Here is a 23,744-nt window from a genome sequence, read left to right as displayed (position 1 = left end):
CTTCATCAGAGATACTTTAGCTCAGCGAGCATAAATAAATGTGACAGGTGAAAGAGACTTTGAGCCAGGCAAGACACCGTAGTAAATATTTTGATGAACTGAAGTTTGTGGATGGTGGAAAGTAAGAGGCACCCGTGAATGAATTGCAATTGTCTACTCTAGTGGTAACAAGAGGATGAATGAGGTTTTCAATGGCAGATCGCCTGAAGCAAAAATAAGGTTGACAATGATGTGAAGCTGGGACTAGGCAGTTCTAGTAGTGTACTGAGTATGTTTTTTGGAAGTACTTTCCATTACTAATTTGACATCGGATTGGCGAACTGTCTTGGGACACTTCAAATCGTTTCCTCAGAGAGGAATACGTCACTGGTAAGGGAATACAGTTTGCGGTAGGGTCGGAGACAAATGCCTCTGGCTTCCCAATATTTAGTTGATGGAAATTCCTGTTTGCCAATCATTAGTTGACACGCTAGCATTTAGAGAGATTGGAGTGTCAAGAATGGTGGTGGTGAGGTAGTCAGCGCACATATCGAAGTAGCACGCAACCTCATATACGAAAAATAAACGGAGACGTAGTAACATAGATATATAACATTGTGGGCAGTCTCCAGCATGAAATTAGCATATACCAAGTGTGTGCTGAACATACAGTCATCATGTACTCAAAATGTACTGACCATGGAGTCAGCACCAAGTATTGACCGTACAGCCAATACCGTACAGTCGTTATTTTAAGATGTATCCAACATGAGTCTAACCTTGGCCAACATGCACGAGCATGAGTTTAGTAACTACCATGTATCCAGCACGTGCCTATGCTCACTATGTTATCAAGATGTATTCTGCTCGCATTTAGCGTTTCCTGAACTATACATAACATGCGCCCGGTTTATACCCAGTTTACACATGACATACATTGAGTATGGATACAACATGTGTCCATTGTAAACTTATCTTTCTTCGCCAACATTGTGATTGATTCCCTATCGTATTCTCGTGCACCTTTCATCTCTCTCGCTGCGGTTGTCTTTCTCCACATAGTCTCTCTTTTTATGTCTGTTTGTAGCTATCGATCGCCGGAGGAGAAATTCAACTGAGATCATGAAATGTCTAAAAAAACAACTTGAATATACTACTTATCGAGTGGAAAAACGTATTTCTCCCTCGCTGTTGCGTTGTTGGGCGTAAACAAACTTTGCCTTTATCTTCGTTATTCTCTAAACTAAACAAACCGAATGGACAAAGGTGAATTCAAAACTCATGTTCTCACTAGATAATGCCGGAGCACCATTTATTTAGTTAGAGATTGCATGGGAACGGAAGTGGCGGCGATGTTGACCCCGTGGTAGAACACTACAAAATATTGAAGGACTCTCTCGATTTCCTTACCAGCAGGAACTAATTGGTAATGTTCAAATTCATAAATATATAATTAAACTGGGATCGACCAGCGTTTTACTCAATGAAACGATATAGAATGTCAACTAGCAATGCGTTTCACAGGAAAAGAATGATTCAAACGTTTACATCAAAGGTTCTTTACAAATCTGGACAGATTATCTATACCCTATTCTGGAGATGGATTTATCGATCAATTGCACTACAATTACTATTGTACTGTGGGTTAATTTTTCTGAAACACTTATTCCCCCCACCCTCAAACCCCTCACCCCCATGTCAATTCGATGTGACGCATTGATTTAATGGAATACGTTTTAGGCTGTTCCTAGAATCATTTCGATAGGAAAGCGACAGAAGCTATAAACGGCGATTATGTTTCTGTTTGTTTGCCTCTAATCCGTTACGATCTCTATTTTCCCAGTATTTTTTTTTCTCTTTGTCTCGTTTCCCCTTTCCCTCTTTGTTTCTGTCTGTTGTTTACAGTTTTCGATTTATTTCCCATCTTCTCCATGTCTTTCTCTGGTTTTCTCTTCGCACCTTTTTCTTCTACCTTGCTTTATCTGCCTCTCTGCTCCCGATGCCTGCTCCGCTGTTTTAAACAGTCAATTATAGACAAGCATTTATAAGTAAAATAAAAATATAATATTTTGGCCAAAATGGAAATATATCCTTTTTCTAAACAATTGCTGCTCAGTTTGTTCCGAAATTCTTGCTTTTTTTTACCTCCTCGTTCTCTATATCTTCCTCTCCACGTCTTCCTTCACTTGCTCTCCCTGTCTTCCCTTCATTCCTTCCCTTCTCGCTTTTTATCATCCCTCTCTTTCTCAGAAACCCCAGCTGTTTTAAATGTCCAACCGTCTTTTGTCCCTCTGCTCTAATAAGGACTGTCTTTGAACTTCCGTCGGGTCAAGGTCACCTTTGACCCCGAGGTCAAAGTAAACACATTCCACTAACAGAACAAACTTGCAAACCACTCCACAAACGGATCAGTTTCACAGTCTGTTAATGGTTCTGAGTGGCCTCAAAGCAGAAGAAAGAAGAATTTTAAAATGATTCAAACTTGGCGCTGGATTTTCTCCCCTTTGGCGGAGGGTGAATGTATTCACGGGCTATCCGCATACGAGCAGCCTCCCCAGTGTCTGACGCAGGAGGTAATCTTCTGTAACCTTGCTATGATACGCCAATAACAGGCAACAACCGTTGCTATGGCTACAGTTATATTTCACTGATCTTTAATAACATGCTAACGACTCATTTTGAAATGAACTTTCCTTTGTATAAATCCGACTGACCAAAGGACGCGTTAAGTGCACGCAGCACCGACTTCCTATAAATATAACAGCCTCCTCAGGAAAACGAAGGGCTCTTTTGAAAAGCTTCGCAGTAGCTATCCTCAATCTGCATAATGCGCATGATGGTGCAATCAACGTCAAGCTGTAATAGCGGTAATATTATGCATGTGGTATAAAATCTGCAGCGACCGTTCGGAAGGGGAGAGGGAATGAGCATAGATTCCATGTTCGTTGAGACACTGAAGGACTGCAGCATTAAAGTAACAAATGATGGTCTTGGAGGGGAGGAAAATCTCTCAACAGACAGTAACAATCTGACAGGTGAGTGGCTACGCGTTGCTGGTAGCTCCTGGAGCTTACTTCTGGCAAGAGCGGGATTCAGGGACCTTAAGCTTTTGGGCCTGGTTTGTCTTTTGATTAAATAGAAACAGTGCACACGAGGGCAGGAATAACATATCAAACTATTAACAGACTTCAAACCACATGTGGAAAGTCAGGTCCCCTCAGTAAATATGACCAAGTCCCCTCCCCCAACACCCCACCATTTTTCGGAGCCTAACTCTGCCACTGGATTTGCAGAATTCCCCTGCAGCAATTCCCTCATGTTTAGCAATTATCCCTCTGCTGGATGCTAGTTCCGCCATCTCTGATCGATGCAGTTAGAAGATTGTAACTAATGTAACTAATCAATTGTTGTCTACGGTTGTTGACTTAGTTTCTCTCTTGTATTTAAAGTGAAGCAGTTTGCCACCACCTGGTTTAGAATGCTTTATTGTTGCGTTAGATCTCTGGTTTTAGAACCAGCTGCAATTTCAGTGCGTTTTGGATAAATGCCCATTTTTCTCATCTTTTGCGCCATGTTTACAAATTACACTGTTGTGTGGTGAATTATCGCATCTTCAGGAGCTTTCTGAGCGTTTTGTTTGTCTGTTTTCCCGGAGCTTGGGGATAGTTTGAAGTTTTGCAACAAAGTTTACTTTTGTATAACCGATTTCGATTTCAATATATTTATTTGAAAGACTGGTCACTTAGAATGAGTCTAAAATGCGTTTGTCAGTAATATTATTTGTTCTTCTGCAAAAGAAATGTGTCGAGAAACTTATTGACATTGAAAAACTCAGCAATCTGTCTGACAATGAGTTGCAGATCATTCACTCTGTGAGAGTTATCTCTTGCTTTAATTACATATTCAAATGTAGATTTCTGAAACCATGGTTATTTAATTAGTTAATGCTCCTAACAATCTGTCGTGGAGGTTGTGAGAAGAAAAATATGGATATTTCAAAAATATTTTTAAATGGTAATGTAGTGTTTTTATTTTCTTGGTCACAACGGGAAATTTGCAAGAAGACTAGTTTGAGTGTTGGAAGCAGCTAATTGGAAAATAGTGAAGAGTGGACGCCAGTTTAATGTACAAACATTGTTCAAAGTCGCGTCTATTTCCTTTCTAATTTTGTAACTGCAAAATCTATGAATATCAGCATCAATCATTGCCCGTGATAGGAAACCCAAGAAATCGTTGAACAGTTCACAGACAACCTTTTAACCCGGAGCTTAAAAGATAACTGGTCTGTAACTTAATATATCAAGAGTTAGTCTCTTCAACGTGATGGTCGTCTTCTCCCTCGAAATAGATACAAGTTCAAAATTAGAAAACGCGACAAGAGAATGAATCGATTGAAATGTGAGCATCATTAGATAAGAGCAATTATTAGGCCTGTGTAGCTGTTTTATTTTTATAATTTTATAATTACATTGAACAAATGTCATCTAAATTGTTGAAATTAAATTTTTAAATAGAAACTACGCAATGCATTGACATTTAGTATTGTTAGTGTATCTGTTGCAAGTAGAACTTTTTTTTAGCCTTGGATTTAATTACATAGGTTTTTTGATTTAAAGGCCAAGGTCTTTTTCGGCTTATTTGTGAAACAACACCGACCTCGCGTGGATGTTTTGAGAACTACAGTAGTGATTTATATTTTCCAGAGCGATCAACAAAAAAGATTGCTTCTATAATTAGGAAATTTGAGCAGGAATTTCCAATTTTCGAAGATATGTAATCCCCAAATATTGAATATTAAAATTTTGTCTGTTTATCTATTTGGATGTATAATTTCATAGTCAGTGTAAATTCGTTCATTATACCCGCTGTTGTAGTGTCGTTACTGAACTCTCTCAACGTAAAACCTCACATGCCAGAGCGGATTAGCAGACATTGATATGCAATTATCCGGTTGCAAAGATTCCTAAGGATTTTAATTTCACAGGAGTAAAATCATTCGTTGTGAGATCCAAACCAGTCTCCTTTACGTGGAGGATCCCTTTATATATTGCATTATTTCGACGGCAAAAATGGAACGAAAATGGAGAATATTGTTTAATGTGTTCGCGCCATTTCTTGCGAATTATTCTATGAAAATCCTTTGTGAATCTTTTACAAAAACCGACGAGATTTTTGAGGCGCCAGCGTTCCATTAGAGTCATTGAAAAGAATTCGTCAGTTTCGAACACAGTAGCAGCGTTTAGTGCTTTTTTACAGAATTGAGGAAGAGTTCTCAATTCTTTTTGTGCACCTCTAGACGCACCTTTATTTAAGGGTGGATTCTTTTGAAAGCTGTTTTGTGCAGAGATGTGTTTGTTACCCGAAAGATTCATTGGAAAAGTATTTTAATTTATGCGATTCACGAAATACTCTTTACTGCGTAGAATTACAACGTTTTGCAGGTACGCAGAGTCCAAATTCTTATTGTTGCTCCAGATTAGGTTTATAAGTACAACTTTGATGTCGCCAGAAAATCAAAGTTAGCCAGTTGTTGGCAAGGAAGCACAGCGTTTGCTTACAAATACACAATGTAGATTAAACATTGTACAACCCGGAAACTTGAAATCAGTTGAACCAAATGATAAACCGTGTTGTTGCTTTCATTCTCACGAGCAATCTTTTCCATATGATTTGCTGAGGTAAAATACTGTCCTTGGTATGCTTAAAAATGAATTTGAGGTGTCATCTTTATGAACTCATCTTCTCCGTCCGATCGTTTGGTCAAAGCGACCACGTTACATTCAAATCTATTCCAGCTGGTTAAACTGACAACTTTGGACCGTAAGAAAACAAATTGAGCATTCGTTTAAACTGTAACAAAAATGTGAAATGTTAACTTCCATACGATAATAACAATTAAAAGAAAACTCATTTCTAGATTATAAACGTTGGGTTGCTGTAGACAGCTTATATTAACGAAAATAAGTCAATTACGGATCCCAGTTACAAACCCCAATACAAAAGGAATACATTGCTGTTGCATTGGAAACAAAACCTCGTGGTTATATAATTTGTTTATATAATATTTTTGGAGAATTCGAAATATAATTACCCGTAACTTCATGTTTTTTGGTAAAAAAAATAATTCTTATATGTAGAAAATCCATTCAAATGTTTCCACGGCTGAATGAATGGAATGGGTGTCAATGTCAAAGTCAGTGTTCGAATTTCCGCGAGAGAAAGAAAACGCAAAATCCTTCCAAGTATAGCCATTATAAAAATGAATCGAGAGCAGAATTGATGCAATTCTTTTAATCCTCTTTGATTTAGGAGTTTTACCAAGTGATGTTCCCCTCTGTGGTGGCAGGTGTTTGAGCTCTGCGACGAAGCAGGACAATTAGTTTCAAGAGAAAGTGAAAGACAGAGCGACACATTTGCAATGTGTGTAAACCCTGAAAATGCAAGTGGTTTCACTGTGATAGCTTTGTGGCTTTGTTTTGAAATGGTTTTCAAACTAACTTGACCTTCGAGCAGCATTTGGAGAGGGCGATTGTTTGGCGCAAGCTCGAAGTCACGATGTCATGAATCTGGGTTAGTTTCAAATCAACACGGAAGTGGCATTCTGCGTTTCCGCAGATGAATAGACTCATAGAAGGTAACGTGGAATTGTAGTCAACACCATTCTCACCTGAGACATAAATTCAGAGAGAAATTAATGTGGAACGCTCCACTACCAGCCCTCAAGGACCAACAACGAGCCACGAGATACATTTACTTGAATTACTAATAAGTCAGAACGTTTTAATATAATAATCATTTTTACATCTTTATTTGTTAATAATATGGCGCAGAATCTGACTTGGTGCTGACAGGAAATAGATAAACTGCAATTCACTGAATATATATTGTTTTAAATGATGACCAAATCTCATTTAATTTAAAATATTCAAAACCTGCGATTCTTTTAGACATTTTATATCCCATTCCCAAGAATTGTGTGCAATTTCTCATCTCGTCTGGAGGTACCTTAATTTTTTTTAAAAATCGACAAGTCGTTTGCAGTTTAACGTGGAACATACTTTCATTCGGGTGGGAGGAGGAAGATTCGTGTTGAGGTTTATCATAAATATTTAACGCACCTTGCTGTCCTCTTTTAAAATTAAAACGGGCGGTGTAGGCCTCGCTTTTGCGAGTTTTGGGTTTTTGTTTGTCATGGTGGAGAATAGTGCCTTATTAAACTTCAGAAGTTGCTTTCAGGAGACGCTTGGAATCTGTACAAAGAAAGACGCTGAGGCATCCACCTTCCCCTTTTGAGAGGATTCGCAGGCGCACACGAACAACTTTGATTTGAATTTAGTTTCTAAGTGCAGAGGGCAAAAAAATGACAAAGACGTGAAAAAGTTCGCACCGAAGAGGCGAACGGGAAAACATGGTTTGTTGATTACGAAGTTCACATTTTATGCGTCTGCATTTCCCGAGGCTATATGAAAGAATTCTTGTAAAGAAATGGTTTAAAAGGAAAACCATCAGCGCTTAGAGAGAAAAGGGGTCACATCGTCAGTAATGTGAAGACGAAGCCAAATAGACGGATATACAACGATCAACAGATCAACAGAAAGATGGGTGCAGAGCAGTATTCCTAATAAGCGATTTGAATTCATGCTGTCAATGAGGACATCATAACCACGGATTCAAATGCTAATTGGTTACTTGAAGTTTCATCATTAGATTGGTACCATACGGCAGGCCTTATATTCATGTTTTTCGACAAATTTTCTGTCAGATGGCAGAATCTTGCCTCATCTCGAGGTTGCTTCGTTTCGAGGCCGTTCCACCCTCATTCACCGTGCGCCGTGCTATCCAGAAATGAATTATGAACTAAAATCAGTAAGATCTAAAACCAAAACAAACGGACCCCGCCCCCCTGCAATTATGAACTTTAATATGCAAATATGTTGATTATGCTTCAATCGGTTTCCAAGCGAGTGTTGCGGGACACTGAACATCGATATTTTTGGCGTAAGAAGCTGAATATAGCAGAGAACATCACTTTTTTTTAACGTTAGGAATGTAGAGCTTATACTGTGCAATCCAGTCCTACATTTGGGATAATTATTTAATTCCAGTAAGTAAACGCATTCTCGCTTTTAAATTGTTGTACAGTTCCCATTGCGTTTTTACTTTGTTGATATATCCTTGTGTAAGTTAAAAAGAATCTCCCGCAGATTGTTGGTTAGTAACCAATAAAAATCTATATTGCCCCCAACCACTGCGAGCGGACTAGGTTTGTTATTACTGCTGAGGCTTTTTTTATTATCGTTGTCAATTTTGTGGAAAAAAATCGAGGAAATCCCCTTGCGCAAACTCCTCAAGCTAAAACGGAAGGTCTCAAAGTTATTAACATTTTCATGACCTTACATGTATCTATCTATGCATTAGAAACCATCAGTGCGGCGATTATGGAGCTTTCTCCATGAAAACAGAATTATATAAATGTACATCATTGTACATTCAATTTCACAAGTATATCTGGCAAATGCATAAAATAGCCTTTGTGTAACGGCTCTGCAATTTCACCCATTCCAGGTGCACTTGAACGAGCGACGAAGAGGGGGAAAAAATAGAGGATTGAGAAATAACGAATAAGATCTTATCCCTATAGTGGATTGAATAGTGAGGGTTGGGAGTTTAATCGGTTAAATTCAAATTTTGTAATGTTTAGAATTTGAAGGATAAATGGTATGCGAAACTATGACACCTGCAAGGATAGTACAGAAAATGTTTCTGTTTACTGTTGGAACTAGATATTCATTGTTGAATCCCAATCTATTGTTCATGTATCACAGATCAGAAATTAATGTTTGTTGAGTTTCATAAGTCAGTTGTTACATAGTTTTCTCCAAGGCAGCCAGACTTCTGTCGCCATTTTGCAATAAGTGTAGTAACGTCTACCCACCTCCTCTCCCCTCCCCCCTTCCCGGTGATGGTCTGTTAACTGGCCGCCACTGAACCCTATATGGAATCTCGAAAAATAATGTGACCCATTCAAAAAGGTTTCTTGACTTAAATTCAGCGTTGAGATTGTAATTCATCCATTAACAATCACTGTAAAGGATTCCTGCTGAAGGTGCTGTCAATTTAGATGTATAAACCTGATTTAAAATACATGGCCTATTTTCACCGAGCAGGCACCAGCATCAGATGCTATGCCGCACTCAGTTCTGTCTCTTTGTTTTTAATCAGCGCAACAATTCTTATCATTAACCCCTAATATCTGGAGTTTCGAATTTCGTAAAGAGGCATGGGGTCCATTGTAAATCTCAACCTTAATTTGCGATAAAGTAGAAGCACACGAGTCACAATTCACACAAACCCAAGTCTGTTCAGCACTTTTTCTGAAGTTTATTGTTTTAAAAACTTAAAATCCCCAAGGATTTTATCGAAGGAGGCACAACATGAATATTGTGATTAAAATGAGTCTGTGTTGTTTTTTTGGTGTTGTACCATATATTTTGCCTGCTCACCGGCGCTTATAGACAAATTGAATCGATATGCTTGGCTCAGGCCGACGTAGATGAATGACACTCAAATTCACAGGAAAGGACTTTTTTCTAAATTAAGTATACTAACAGAATAGTATTGAGTTGTGGAGGTCTAATTAATCACAGATCATTATTATAATCATATTACTTATCCATTCATTTGTCTCACTGTTGGCTAAAACTGTTCATAAATAAAAGAAATCTCAAATCCATTGTATGCAAAATTCCACCAAAAGGATCGAAATCCCTCGGTTCGTAGTAGTGCATCCTAAATAAAAAAAGGGAACAACAACTTTAATTACTAACAACGCCATTTTCGATAGTGCAAGCGCATGTCCAATTTTCATTCAAACTAGATTACAAAATTTGACCGCAATAAACTGTCTAACAAAACAATGATGCAAGACTGTGCCGGTGTGTTTATACAATGAACAGTATGTTAATGAACTTTCTGACTGCAGCTATACGCGCCATGGGCTGCACTCTTGTTCAGAGCTTTGTATATAATATGGCAGTGTCGTATATCGTTCTGGATCTTGCATTTATACTCTCTGTTTGGTTTGGGACGCTAATAGCAGCTATCGAAGCGCTTTGCTGGGAGTTAGTGTCCAAGGTTTTGGTTTGATGATCTTTACTCAGATATTGCGATAATCCTAGTCTATAATGTGTGTAAATCCACCCTCAGTCCTTTAATCTTGTCCATTTCTCACATACCATGAACCGCGCTTTAGGTTGTTCCACGCGGCTACCCAGGGTCTTCTTATAAGCAAGAGCCGGGGTAATCCTTCTGCTTATTCTCTTACACCAGTGGCTCAGTCATTTCTGGAGAGTTATTGCTGCAGTTCGGGGTAGAAAATCCAGTCCACGCGTGTCACGTTCACGTGGCAATAACGTTACAATCTCCTATTGTTGCTCTGAAATATTACGGGTTTATGAATAGTAGTGAAGCCCACTTATTCACACAAAACTGCTTTCATTTCACTTTAGTTGATATATTTCTCGGGCTGGTTGGGGGCGTTTAGTGGTGCGAAAGCGGCACTTGCAGACGTGTTCAATAAAAGCTGGAACATATTGGATTGGATTTCCAATTCACATTGCTGATTCTTTGGCTTTGCTTTCAGAGGATTAAAAATGCGCGGACAGCGCAGAATTAACGTTAGTCACCAAAACAGATTTAATTGAGGTTGAAATAAACAACACCATCAAATCTGTAAGTTAATGACTTAGTTAGTTGTCAATAAAAATGTTCCTAACTGTCATCGTCAGTGTTAATCACTTTTTGTTCTTAAATATTTACAGTTGTGTCCGCGAAATTCCGTAGAGGCTAGTATTTCAAAGTTAATATTTTATGTTTTGTTAATACAATTATTTTTACTGCGCCTGCGTCTCTGCCTGAATTTGACAGAGAAAATGTATTTTACTCTCGGGAAAAAGCCAACTTACATAGTTCTGCTTTTCTTTAAAAACGACACTAGTTTAACTCAACTGCTATTGCAAATACGTGTTTTTATAGGAGATTTGATCCCAGTTGAAAAACCTCAGGGGTGCATAAAGTCTAATTTAATGGCTATAGATAAATGGCGAAACAATTGCCCAAATGTGGACAAATGTACTGCAAGCTTGAGGTTCCTTGATCTGAGGCAGGTAACGTCTCTGTTTACTTTGCATCACTCATAATATCCGCGTTTCCATTAGAAAGAAAAGCCAATTCCCTTGTTTGATTACTTCCTTGTACTCGATACTCTAACACTCCGAAACAAATTTTCATAAAATAAAGAGATATGGCAGGTTTTAAGTATAAAAACTACATAGATACCCAACTACTCGTTTTGACGTTCAAATGGTGAACACAATGCGTAAGAGGTTTGATAAAAAATAAAGTCAGAGAAACGTAGCAGAGTTATTGTGGTATAAAAACGAAGTTCATTTCCTACTGTTGAAAATATACGGTAACAACAGGTTCGATAAACGATAAATAACATAAATAGATTAAACCGAGTTGCTATTTTAATAGCTAATTGAACGGATTAAAGTGTGTATCGATGTGAAAGAAAATTATGTTTTCAAAGCTCCCCCCCCCCCCACCCAAAGAACTGCAGATGCTGGAAATCAGCAACATAAACAGAAATTGCTGGAAAATCTCAGCAGATCTGGCAGCATCTGTGGAGAGAGAGCAGAAAATACAGTAATCTTTGAATCTTGATTCCATTGCGTTAATTCAACGCAGGCCAAGAGAGAAACGTTAGACCAAAGGTTAAATCAGTTTGCTTTGTTTCAAGTCATTTGAGCAGTATTGCTTAATACAGTATTGCTTTAAATGATTACCATATGGACCCTTATGGATTTGGAAGTCGTCGACCTCCCACTCCTGGAACTATCATTAGATAGAAAATGCTGCCATTGGCAAATAGTACAAGTGTAAACTTTCAAAGCCATGTCCGTGTCCATGCAAAATAAATATTCAACTGCCGGAATTTTTTTTCCTGGTTCTAAGTCCGATTGGAAGATGCTATTGTCACTGAACTACTGAAACGATAAGTTAGCATATTCTATGTATATATTTATATATTAATTATATATGTGGATACTTCTGGAAATACTGTATTTTCACCTCTTAAAGGCGAAAAGTAAATTTACAATGACGCTTTCAGACTTCTCCTTATTTATATTGAATCACTACTTCAGTCATTGGTTATCACAAAACTGAACATGAAAAACACTCAGAGCTCCTCTAGCGTTCCTGCTGTCGCCAACCCGTCTGAAAACAAATTACAAATGAAAATCTTGTTCTGTTCCACGTTGTCACAAGAAAAAAGCAGCAAGTTGAACTGGTTAGCGTGTATGTGTGGAGCGGTAGGGAGTTGTCTCCAATTTGGCTGATAAAAGTTAAATTAACAAGCTTGTATTTGTCACTATAACTAGGTGTTGCTGAGTCCCACAAATGCATCAATGTTCTTCTCATTTCAAAACCCCCGTGAAGTAGGCGGTGTCTATCGGGTTAGCCGCGAGTTTGATTGGCCGGCTGGGCGGAAATAGTCTACAGCCGGCTTCTGAAGAGTGCAAGTGAAATGTCAGTTTGATAAAGACCTTTTTTTTTCCCCTTCCCCCTGCTCAGCAAATTAAGCTGCAGCTATGTCATGTTCGGAGAATTCAACTTCCAGCTCGTTTTCAGTGAAGTCTTTAATTTGCTCCAGACGGACTGAATCTTACTGTCCTGGGGCTTATTTGTCGTCCAGAGCGGACCAGGGCTACGGGGTACAGAATTGGCAAGTTGGCCTAGCACAACGTAAACAAGGGGAGATGAACAACCAGCAAGGTATAGGTTTGGTTCCACATCAGTACGTGTCTGGCATGCCAGGCATGGCCGGGTGGGCAAACCCGTCACCCTCCAACCACACAGCCCGGCTCCAACAGATAAACACTTACTCCTTTACGTCTAGCGTGAAGGAAGAAGCGAACTATTGTTTATTAGGCGGGGATAAATATTCGAAGACGCACTCCGAGGTTTCAGTCTACCCGAGGGTGATTCCTGAACTCTGCACAAATGGCAGTGGCAGGGTCCCCATGCCCAGCTATTTCCGTTCAGAATCGACTTATTCATCAAACAAACCGACGGATTACAGTCAACCACAGCCAGCCACTGCTCCGTGCTCGATTCACTCCAGCATTCCCTTCACTTCTTCCTTCGCCACGTCGTCCTCTTCAAAACCAGGTGAAACAGAACTAAAAGTGAGCGCCTCAAAAGAGCCGGGTGGCGGAGTCCCGGGAAAAAACACAGGGGGAAGAGAAAGCACGTTTACTCAAGAAACAGCAACGTTACAGTTTCCTGGCGCGGATAAACCCGTTCCTGAGAAGGAAGTAAAAGGTGGGTAAGATCCTGAACGAAAGGAAGACAATGACATGGCATTTGGAGCAGGAACCTAGGAAATTCTCTCATCTGCGGCAAGGTGACTTTAATTAGGTTATAAAGGAGACATTTTTTCGTCTCCAGCACAAAAAAAATCCCTCAGTTCAAATTAATACCTTCAGTAATTTATAGGATAGACCCCATACCACAGAGTAAATTGCAAACACGTTTCAAGGACCTTTAAAGATCAAAACTGTTCCGAAAGCCACTCTTTAGTTGCAGGACAGCCCGGCATAAAATAGAAACAACTGACCAATGCAAAAAAGAATGCCAAGCGCAAGACATGCTTAAGGAGAAAACATAAAATTGCAATGACATTAAGCACACATGACATTAACATAAAACAGTTGTGTTAGTAAGAAAAAAAAACGTGCAATTATGTTTGTTAATATGTCTAAATAATTTCATGACTGCAAAATCTGTAATCACAATGTATACAAATGTGCACACATTGCAAACATATTACACCATTACAATTTCATTGTATGAGGTTACATGTACATTACCCATGTATGCTTACATTATGCTCAGAGACTACCAAAATGAATGGATCTGTTAAATATGTCCACGTATCTATTTTGCACATACAGAGAAATGTTGTATTTGTGGGAATTACAGGGATCGCTATTAAACAGTCATGTATTCACAAAAAAAAACCTGCACTAAAGAATATAATTTCGAATGAAATCAGAGTTTGGAGCTATGATGCAAACATCTGCATTGGTGGCCAATGATATTTTCAGTGAACAATTGTGGGTACTGATGTGTTAGATTTAAGTCTGATGGTGAATGTACTAAGCGTCCCAGGCAGTCTTCCATCGATTGGTTCATTCATCTAAACAATTTGCAAGATTAAATTGTGAATTTCAAATCCTGAACATAACTAAAGTGAGCTTGAAGGCAGCGTGTGACATCTATTTAAGGTCTATGTGTTGCCATGGAGCTGGATTATGGCGCCGAAGAAAAATTACATCACGCGGCGCTGCAGAAGGATTGCGGTATTAAATGAGAACTCGCTGTCAGTAAATTAGGAATAAAAGAACCACGGGGGCAAATAAAGCAAACCGACATGCTAATTTGTAATCCAAAATACTCCGAATGTTATTTCCTGGTAGGTACCTAAGATTCCAATAGCACTCTAGCTGTGAGCTGATTCTAACACAACGTATGCGAAAAACGACGAATGTCGCAAGAGTTATCGCCGATTCTTTCAGAGACTGGCTATTGTCTAGTAGGTGAGTAAGCAATAAACCATGCTCCTCCTGTACTCTCCGGTAAAACGTATTTTTAAAATTCCGCTCACCCCCGCGCCCCCCTCCCCCCCCCCCCCCACCCACACACACACACGCCCAACACCCAACAAAATCCTGAGCCACTACGCAAGGCGAAAGCAGTGGTAAACACCAGGATGCAGTAATACGAAGGAAGTTATAATTAACTTTGATCCGCCATAACGGATTTCCTCCACCTACACTGGCTCACAAAAAATAATGAAACATTGCAATATATAACCACTTTAGTTGCCTATAAGCCGGCAAATTCCTTTGTAAATTAAATTGCAACCCCAAACTGCTCCAGTGGCTGTTTCCTAATTTCTACTGGCTTGTATATCTTTGTGGTATCAACGTAAATGTGCTGAAGTGAAGGGAACTCTGTCTATCTAGCATTGGTTTACTGAGTGTTTAACCACACAATTAAATGACACAAACAAGGGCATTGCAGATAGCATCAAGTAACAATGGGATACACAAATGATGAATTGTTATGCAAATCTGGAGCATGTTCAGCACACGGCTAAACTTTGAATTTGAGGCCAAGTATTGTAAAGGAGGCAAAGTTGTCCATTGTTCTTCTAGATTTCCAGGGAACATCTCAGAGTTTGAATAACCTTAGAACTAGGACAAATACACTATCAATTCCATTCTTTTCACATCTTTTAAATGTGAATTGTAAATAAGGGCAATCATAGCAATTATTGATAACTCTGAGCCTACATTAGAAGCATGCATCTAAACATCAGATATAGTGGTTTTGGATTGGCAAAGTTTACTTATATAAACTTGTTTGGGACTTCTTTAATTAATAAAATTCTTTTGTAGCTGTGAAATCTCTGCTAATTTATTCTGAACAATGGATAGATTATCTGATCTGTGAGAAAGATACCATCAGGTCGATTTTAAATTTTATTTAGTTCTATGTATCTGGCAGTTCTCATTTTCTAACTACATGTAGTCTATTCTCCATTACCTATCAGTTAATTTCTCCAGTTTCTGGGGGTTATTTGACTTCCATAGAATCTCCTTTTCCATAGATGTCAAAAACGTTAGGATCAAAACTGCATACTACGACAACAATGCTTCCGCCATCTTTGTTGCATTGAAGTAACATTAGCTTCACACAAAGAACCCAATAACGTGACAAAGTAGCTAATTGAGATGGAGGCCTGAAAATGGATTGGGGTTTTGATTATTTTAAAAATTGAACTTGTACCTAACAAAGTACAAGTTACGTGACTTCCTTAATTGTGATTCCTAGATATTAGTTATTTCTACACCGTTTCAATGTGCAATATATATTTTATTATGAAATAATAATAGCAATGGCAACATAAACTCAAGAGTAGGGCAACATAAACTCATTAGTCGTAAAATACGACTTTTCAGCATAGTACTAGCTTGTTTTAATCAGCGAATATTAGCACTACGCCTGAAAATGTCGTGCAAATTTGAATTTTATTATTTGAACTGAACCTCTGGTAATATTGTATTGTGTTTCTTGCAAGATATCCCTGCGAGGGTCACCTGAAACTTGTTGTGTAATTGTCTGTAATTTAAGTGCATACGAATCCACGGATTCAGCATGTTTCCATGCTGATTTGGGGACACAACCAAATAAAACATAACATTTGAATCGAAAATGTAGTAGAGTTTACAATTTGCACCCATATAATAAGAAACACAAACTGACATCGTAACATCTCATACAAACTATTGGAAAAATCTAGAGTGATTTCAGACTGCTTACTAAATAGGTGCCTATGTTTTGGATCTTTGATGCATTCGGTAGGCAGCTGAAAGGAGAACGTTATACATAAAATTCCTGATTTTACTTATTTGACCACAACCTATCTTTTCAACTGCATAACTATATCACATAAATGCTTTATCTATCTATTGTTCAGAATAAATTAGCAGCGATTTCACAGCTACATAGGAATTTTGTTAATTATAAAAGTCTCCAACCAAGTCTATTTAAGTAAACTTTGCCAATCCAAAATTACCGTATCTGTGGTTTAGGTAGGTGCATGCTTCTAATTTAGTCTGAGAGTTATCAATAATTGCTCTCATTGCTCGTATTTGCAGTTCACATTTAAAAGATGTGACAAGAATGGAATTGATAGTGTATTTCTCCTAGTTCTAAGGTTATTCAAACTCTAAGCTGGTCCCTCGAAATCTAGAGGGACAATGGACAAACTATGTCTCCTTACAATACTTGGCCTCAAATTCAAAGTTTAGCCGTGTGCTTAACATGTTCCAGATTTGCATAACAATACATCATTTGTGTATACCATTGTTACTTGATGCTAACTGCAATGTTTTTGGATGACCAAAACAGACGTGGGAAACATTCCTAATATACGGCTGAATACTGGAATGTTGGCAAATAGTGTCGACACAACTTAATGGCAAATAGTGTCCGTATAATAATGCCTAGAGTTGTAAACAAAAACGTGGCCAGTCCATATTTATATAGAGACCAAAAGCAAAATATTTTCAAAACAGTAAATCCACGAGAAAAACGGAAAATGGCGAAATGCACGGCAGATCTGACAGCCTCAGTAGAGAGAGACAGAAACAGTTAACATTTCAGTTCGTTCTGTTGAAATGTCACGACCTGAAAACGTTAACTCTATACCCCTCTCCACAGATGCCGCCAGAACTGCAGAGTTATTTACAGCATTTTCTGTTTTTGTTCCATTTACAGAGTCGTTGAGTAGTGATACTCATATTCTTCGCGTGTTTCAGCTCAGCCAGTTGAAATTTGGTCAGTAAGGAACTATCCCCTGCACCACACGCGCCGAATACTTTAACTCTATATCAGCCGTTTCTTTGTGAGTGTTGTTATATCTGCATGCTGAAAAGCTTACAATGACTGAATATGTAACATTGATTTATATTCCATGACTTTGGACCTTTTCCATAAAATCAAGAACTATATAAGGGTGTAACTTGCATTAATGGAATTACATCAATGCTGTCTTATCTTAAATGGTTAGTGGATAACTGCACTTGCAATCAAGTTACTTTAGAGATATGGGAAAACTTGCAGCACAGATGGAGGCTATTCGGCTCACTGAACAAGAAGATGCTACAGTTTTATTGTAACTGTCGGATTTCACGAAACGACATGTTTTAGTGCCCGAGAAAGTCAAATACCTGTATTTTACCACGACAGACTGTAAAGATGTCGAGCGATTGTGCCTACAGGTTGAATATATTGATTTTTTTTGTCAAAGATGTATTCTGGTGCATGATATTTTAGGATAATGCAATAACGTTGGTGGAAGCAACTAAATTCGACTAATACTATAAAGGCGTTCACCTCAGAGATAATATTATTTTTATAAGGAAAAACTATTTAAAAATCTAAAATCTTATGTAGAAAGAGAGCAGTATAGAGCATTGCATCCCTACATTCACAATAAGACGATGAATTGTATTAGAATGTGTCATTTGCTTGCATCCACTTCAGCAAAAGGAATGCTAGACTGTCAGGGAAAAAAAAATAAAATTAGAAGTGTGGAGAAGCCTTATAAAATGCCTGATGACTTCCTGTTTAAAACAGTTGGACCTATGGTTCTATTTTATTGTCCTCAGCTCACAACTGTTTTCCCTTCCTTGCATAAACCAGAACCTTGGAGATAAAGTCCAGAATAAAAGCCTTTATACCGGGGTTAACCGTTATGTGGCATGTAACAAATGTGTTCTAAAACTGTACTCAGCAAGGTCGTTGCATAAAACATTGTCTCTGGAAAGTTAACCAGTATTTACATGCACTTTCCTGGATGCAGTAGAAAATAAATATGCTTACTTTAAACCAGTTACTCACACTTTTAACATAATTTTACCATTATTAATTTGAATTTTAGTTTAGGTTGTGTTTCTTGCAAACTAAATTAGCTGTGTTTTAATCATAATGCTGTTTCTTGAAATAAAGCTTTAGGCACTATCGTGTCTTTTTGTAATATTAGAGGGATTGTCCGTAATGTATTATGTATTGTCCGTTATAGTTTCTCCTATTACCTTCATCTCTGTATTGTTAGGAATCAAGTTTTCGTGCCACGTGCATTCGTGAAAATGTCTTATAATGAACCTAATTAAACCCTCCCCCTGTTATTTGTCCAGGTACATGATATTCCTTTAAGTACAGTTGCCGAAACTGTTATGTAGGCCCAAAGTTGAATCAAACAGGTAATGCTCCATCGTGAAACACCCTTCTATACCATACGCTAATACGAAGCAGGATAAAATATGGAGTGTTCATATTCCCCTAGCTGACTATGTGCCGAAAATCCTAGCCCTCCCCATTCTCAGTCGGGATACCTTTTTGCAATTCCTGAGTCATTGGTGGTGAAAGGGAGGAAAACAGAATCTATTTTACTCTATAGGTCGTTTGACAATGTGTTTTTCCCGATTGACAGAGAGTACAAAGACTGAGAATACGATAAACTGGCTGTCTGCAAAGGGCGGAAGGAAGAAACGCTGCCCATACACCAAGCAACAGACACTGGAACTTGAAAAGGAATTCCTCTTCAACATGTACTTAACTCGAGAGCGCCGCCTGGAGATCAGCCGGAGTGTGAATCTAACCGACAGACAAGTCAAAATTTGGTTTCAAAACCGAAGAATGAAACTGAAAAAGATGAGCAGGGAGCACAGAGTTCGAGAAATATCGGCTACTTTCCCGATTTGATGAAAGAGCTGTTTTTAAGATTAAAGTTTACGAGATGGGGGACGATATCAAACGTCTCGTTAAAACAGTTCGAGCGCGACAACAGCATTGATGGGGGTGGGTCTTGGGTTGGGGGGTGGTGGTGAGAGGTTGCAAGTTCAGATGTCTAGTCACTACAACAACAATGAGCTAGCAAAGCAGAAGGGACATGGGCGGATGAAGGACTTGCAAGTTCAAACTAACTAAACATAACAAAGGGTACTGATTTGGTTGTCGAAAGAACATAGACTGAATATTTAAGTTTGCTGGCCAGAAGCTCATTAACATAACTTGGTGTCCTATCGCTTACTCGTGAGGAAAAGAACTCAAAGAATGTTCCAAAAAGGCAATAAAAGCCAACTTGATTTCTCCATCTTGTCCTTTTTCTTGGGTTTAATCGACGTATAGTTAATACCACACATATATGTTATGCTCAAACGAGCAATTCTTTCATGTCTGACACTTTCCCTTATTATGGAGACAGCAGTGAAATCGGCACCTACCATAGTACGCCATCTGTGCTGGCATACATCATGTACAAGAGTGTTAGCTCATAGCAAGAAACCAGCCTCAAACTAAGCAGACATATTGAATCAATTAGAATGGGTAATTATAGAAAAAAATTGGTAAACCATAGGATAAATTGTGAATTTTTCCTTGCATTTGGATAGATGCCATTATATTTTGGCTTAATATAGCACTGTTTCCTCAATTTGTGAGAGAATATAATGATAAACATGTACTCTCATTGTTGGTCATCCTATCCTGAATCTTTCTTGTCTTTAAGCACGGAACCATAATTATTTAGGTAGGTTATTGCTGGTTATTTTTAAAAAACGTGCAATTCTTTTGTAGACGTCACATGCTTTCAGTAGACTGTTTCCTCATTATAATGTCAAATATAAAATTAATTTAAAATGCTTCCAAGTGTTCCAAATGAAACCATTCTGTTTTCTTATCACTTCATGACCTCAAAGCATGATTGAATTGATATAAATGGAAATAAGCAAACTATGAAAAATTGCATGTGTATTTCATAGAGGTTGTAATATTGATGCTTGAATTAGTTCAGTATCCTTTACATTGCAACGTCTTGAAACTTTTACACAATAAATTGGTTGGAGAGTGAATTGATCATTTTGCAGTTAAATAAAATATTCTTCTGCCGACTTGACTTAAAATAACAGCTAAACCTGAAGATTTGTATTAAATGCAATGCTGCTGAAAATGTAAAACATTAATTGGATACAAATTGATTAAAATAAACCTTAAAATTAAAAATGCAAGCATTAAGATTCACCTCAATTTAATTTTCTAAATGCAATTGTTATAAGAACACAGATTTTGTCGTAGCTTTGGTGTTTCTTTGATTAACATGGAATGGGCAAACTTTAGTTGACCAGCTCATTCTTCTTAGAACGATAACATTTGACATGGATTCCCATGTGACTTTCCTTTTTCATCGAGAACTGCTACTGATCTATATTTTTTTATTTACACATACATTACCTCAAAGCTTCTTGATTCACATTGGAGTAAAAGCCATCTGCATGGGGAGTATGGGTGGTGGTAGGTATTGAGCACTGACCTAGTTAACAATATGCAGATTTAATTTTGTTGTTTTATTTCCTCATGCTGTTCTGCATTAGAGATGTGATGTGAAGCTTCCTAGCGAAATGTGAATGGAATGTGAGAACTAATAAATTGATAAGAACTCACAATAAAAATTACAACTTACGTACAACTGCAGACTGAGATAAATATAAACACAGACGAGTTCTTGGTCAGTCAGTGTTCTGGAGTGGATCAGCAGTTGTTTGTTTGAACTTCTCTAGCATGAGTGATATGAATATGCAGGAATTATTTCAAGCCTACATCCAAACATACGACAAATATCCATTATATGTTTTGCAGTGACCTATACACTTAATGGGCATTATATACTACAATTAAAATAGGATTGTGCTTAAGAATAAGATGTCTCTTAAATGTCTACCAAAATTATGAGAATGTACAGTGATCTGTCCTCTCATTTACTTTGACATATGTGATTTTAGGTAGCGATTTCAAATAACAAATGTGTAATGTCATATAACATGTAATATTTATTTTTATTAATGTAAAGCTATACCAAAGACTATTAACGTCGCATTTATCACCTCTTGTCTACTGCTGTGCACACTGAATTCCGTACCTACTTGTGTGAGAGGGAAATGAAAGTATATGTTAATATTTGGGGACCATATGTAAATCCACAAGTAACTGTTTAAATGATATGTTTTACTTTCATGGTGTAAACGAAGTTTTTTTGAATAGCATGTACTGTATACTGCACGTCTTAAATTGGTTGCATTATTTCCTAAGCCTTATCAATATTAAAATTCAAATTTAAAAATAAGCAAAAATGTGTTTGGTGCATTCTATAGTTCTTAATACTCTTTTTTAATGTCTGAAAGTCTGTTAAGGTTTGTTGTGAGTCTTTGCTGACTAGTGGCTCTTTCATCAAGCCTGACTCAAATATATCACGGACATTGGTTGGCTGATTGTGAACCCGTGAAATTGACCTGAAATGGACAAGTTGATGGTTGAGAAAAAAAGACAGGGAATTCCGATGCTTCCATCCCTAAAGAAAACCCTGCAGTCTGAAATTTATTTGGTATCCGGTGTCGGTGATTTAAATACCATCGAGACGGTTGTAACTGACTGTGGGCACTGATGATGCTCCATGTACGACCACGTCCGCTTTTGTGAAGTTTTATGGCTTGTAAATATGTTTGGCAATTTGCTGTCATGTAGCACTTGTTGGACTTAGGCAGATTGTCTCCAAGCGGCATGCTACACAGCACAGATTTAAGATCAGGAAAATGGTCACACATTGCTTGGCAAACTGCGAGTGGAAAATCGTTAATTGTTGTCCACATTTGTTTTCAAGACTTTGGAAAACATGCTGAAAATGGTAGGGTCTTGTTGTCACGTTTCATTGGTGTTTTTCCAGAGCCCCTTTAAGGATGGTTATAATCAAATTGACTTGGTAGAAAATTAAATATTTGAATTTCCTGAACTTTCTCACTACAATGGTCTGTTGATTATGTTAAAAAGTGCAAGCGTTGATCCTTTCTCAGTATAGTGCGGCCGATTGTTTATTATATGTTTATTCGTATGTCCAGCGAGTCCGAAGTGGTGCAATGTATCTTTTTGGATTAACTAAAAAAAAGATAGATGCAGTTTAGAGCCGTCAGTAACTGAGATTTGTAAATATCCCGCCTCCGTCTCCTTTCTTAGAAAATGAGACAATGTTATTAATTTAGTTATTATTTAAAGAATGATGCTTAGTAAAACATACCTTACAATGTCATCTTTATTTTGGTGTTCGAATTGAACTTCACTCGTTAGGTCCAGTCTATGGCGCATGTGAGATGGAACTGCTGTGTGACTTAGGTAGTTTCATGTTGTTGGGCTTCTGTTTGATCGCAGTGACAAGAAACTGCCTGAATTACTCCAGTTATTGTCATCGCAAACTTTTGGAATTTAGTTAAAAAGAAGTATCTCTGGTGTTCTGATGCCCGAAGGAATGGTTCCTGTGACAAACCACTTTATATATTGCGAACTTATAAACAGCGATATTGCAGATTAACATAAATACTTATCTATCCTATTGGCTATCTGTCCGATACATGGATATATTCTAAAATAACAATATTTATGTATTATGATAAAGTTTTAAGCAATTGTGTATATTTTCTAGCGATAAATGCACAATTTTGAATTGACTTGTAATTGTAAGCATCATTAGTTTGATCCGATTTTCTATTCGTCAGAAGTAATTGCATAGACAGATAGATTATTCGATTAAACATTGAATAAATTAATAGATATCTAACTCAACAGCGCAGAGGAACGAACTGGTAGTTGTGTAAGGTGTATTCCCAGGTTTCAATCCGCCAGTAATATCTGCACCGTCTCTATCCATTAACGACATTATTAGACGTTTTCTTGTAAGACAGACAAGGGGATAATGCACCCCCAGAAAGCTGAAAGTCTGACGATATACAAGATTTATTTCTGTAGCATATTAATTACGTAGAACAGGTTTTATACACTCAGATTATGGTCGATGGGCGCCAAATATCTTCCAATCACAATTGACAGCGCTCTTCATTCTCCAATGTCATGTTATCAAGGCTTATAATGTGCAGTAGTTGCGTTGTGTTTTGTTTTTGTTTTTATATAGCGCAATGTGCCCAGTCATAAATGATAATGTCGTTATCACTTAATCATTAATAATGATTGTTCAGTCTATCACAATATTGCTGTAGATTAAATAAATTAGTCTGGATCAATATTAC

General features: G+C 37.8%; 2 protein-coding genes across 2 annotated transcripts in view; both read left to right on the top strand.

Moving 5' to 3' along the window:
• The first annotated feature begins 2,926 nt into the window (after positions 1 to 2,926).
• The window catches only part of hoxb3a (homeobox B3a), an 88,453-nt gene continuing 67,635 nt past the window's right edge, over positions 2,927 to 23,744 (top strand). Inside the window, exon 1 of the mRNA XM_072561253.1 lies at positions 2,927 to 3,014. The gene's annotated coding sequence lies outside the window, so the exon portion shown is untranslated. The remainder of the gene's footprint in view (positions 3,015 to 23,744) is intronic.
• LOC140465663 (homeobox protein Hox-A10-like) lies at positions 12,568 to 21,789 on the top strand. Its single transcript, XM_072561261.1, has 2 exons — positions 12,568 to 13,365; positions 19,109 to 21,789. The coding sequence occupies exons 1-2, from the start codon at positions 12,633 to 12,635 to the stop codon at positions 19,378 to 19,380; spliced, it is 1,005 nt and encodes a 334-aa protein (XP_072417362.1). The 5' UTR covers positions 12,568 to 12,632; the 3' UTR covers positions 19,381 to 21,789.

The sequence above is a fragment of the Chiloscyllium punctatum genome, chromosome 42 (assembly GCF_047496795.1).
Source record: "Chiloscyllium punctatum isolate Juve2018m chromosome 42, sChiPun1.3, whole genome shotgun sequence".
NCBI lineage: Eukaryota > Metazoa > Chordata > Chondrichthyes > Orectolobiformes > Hemiscylliidae > Chiloscyllium > Chiloscyllium punctatum.
This window is presented reverse-complemented; position numbering and strand designations above follow the sequence as displayed.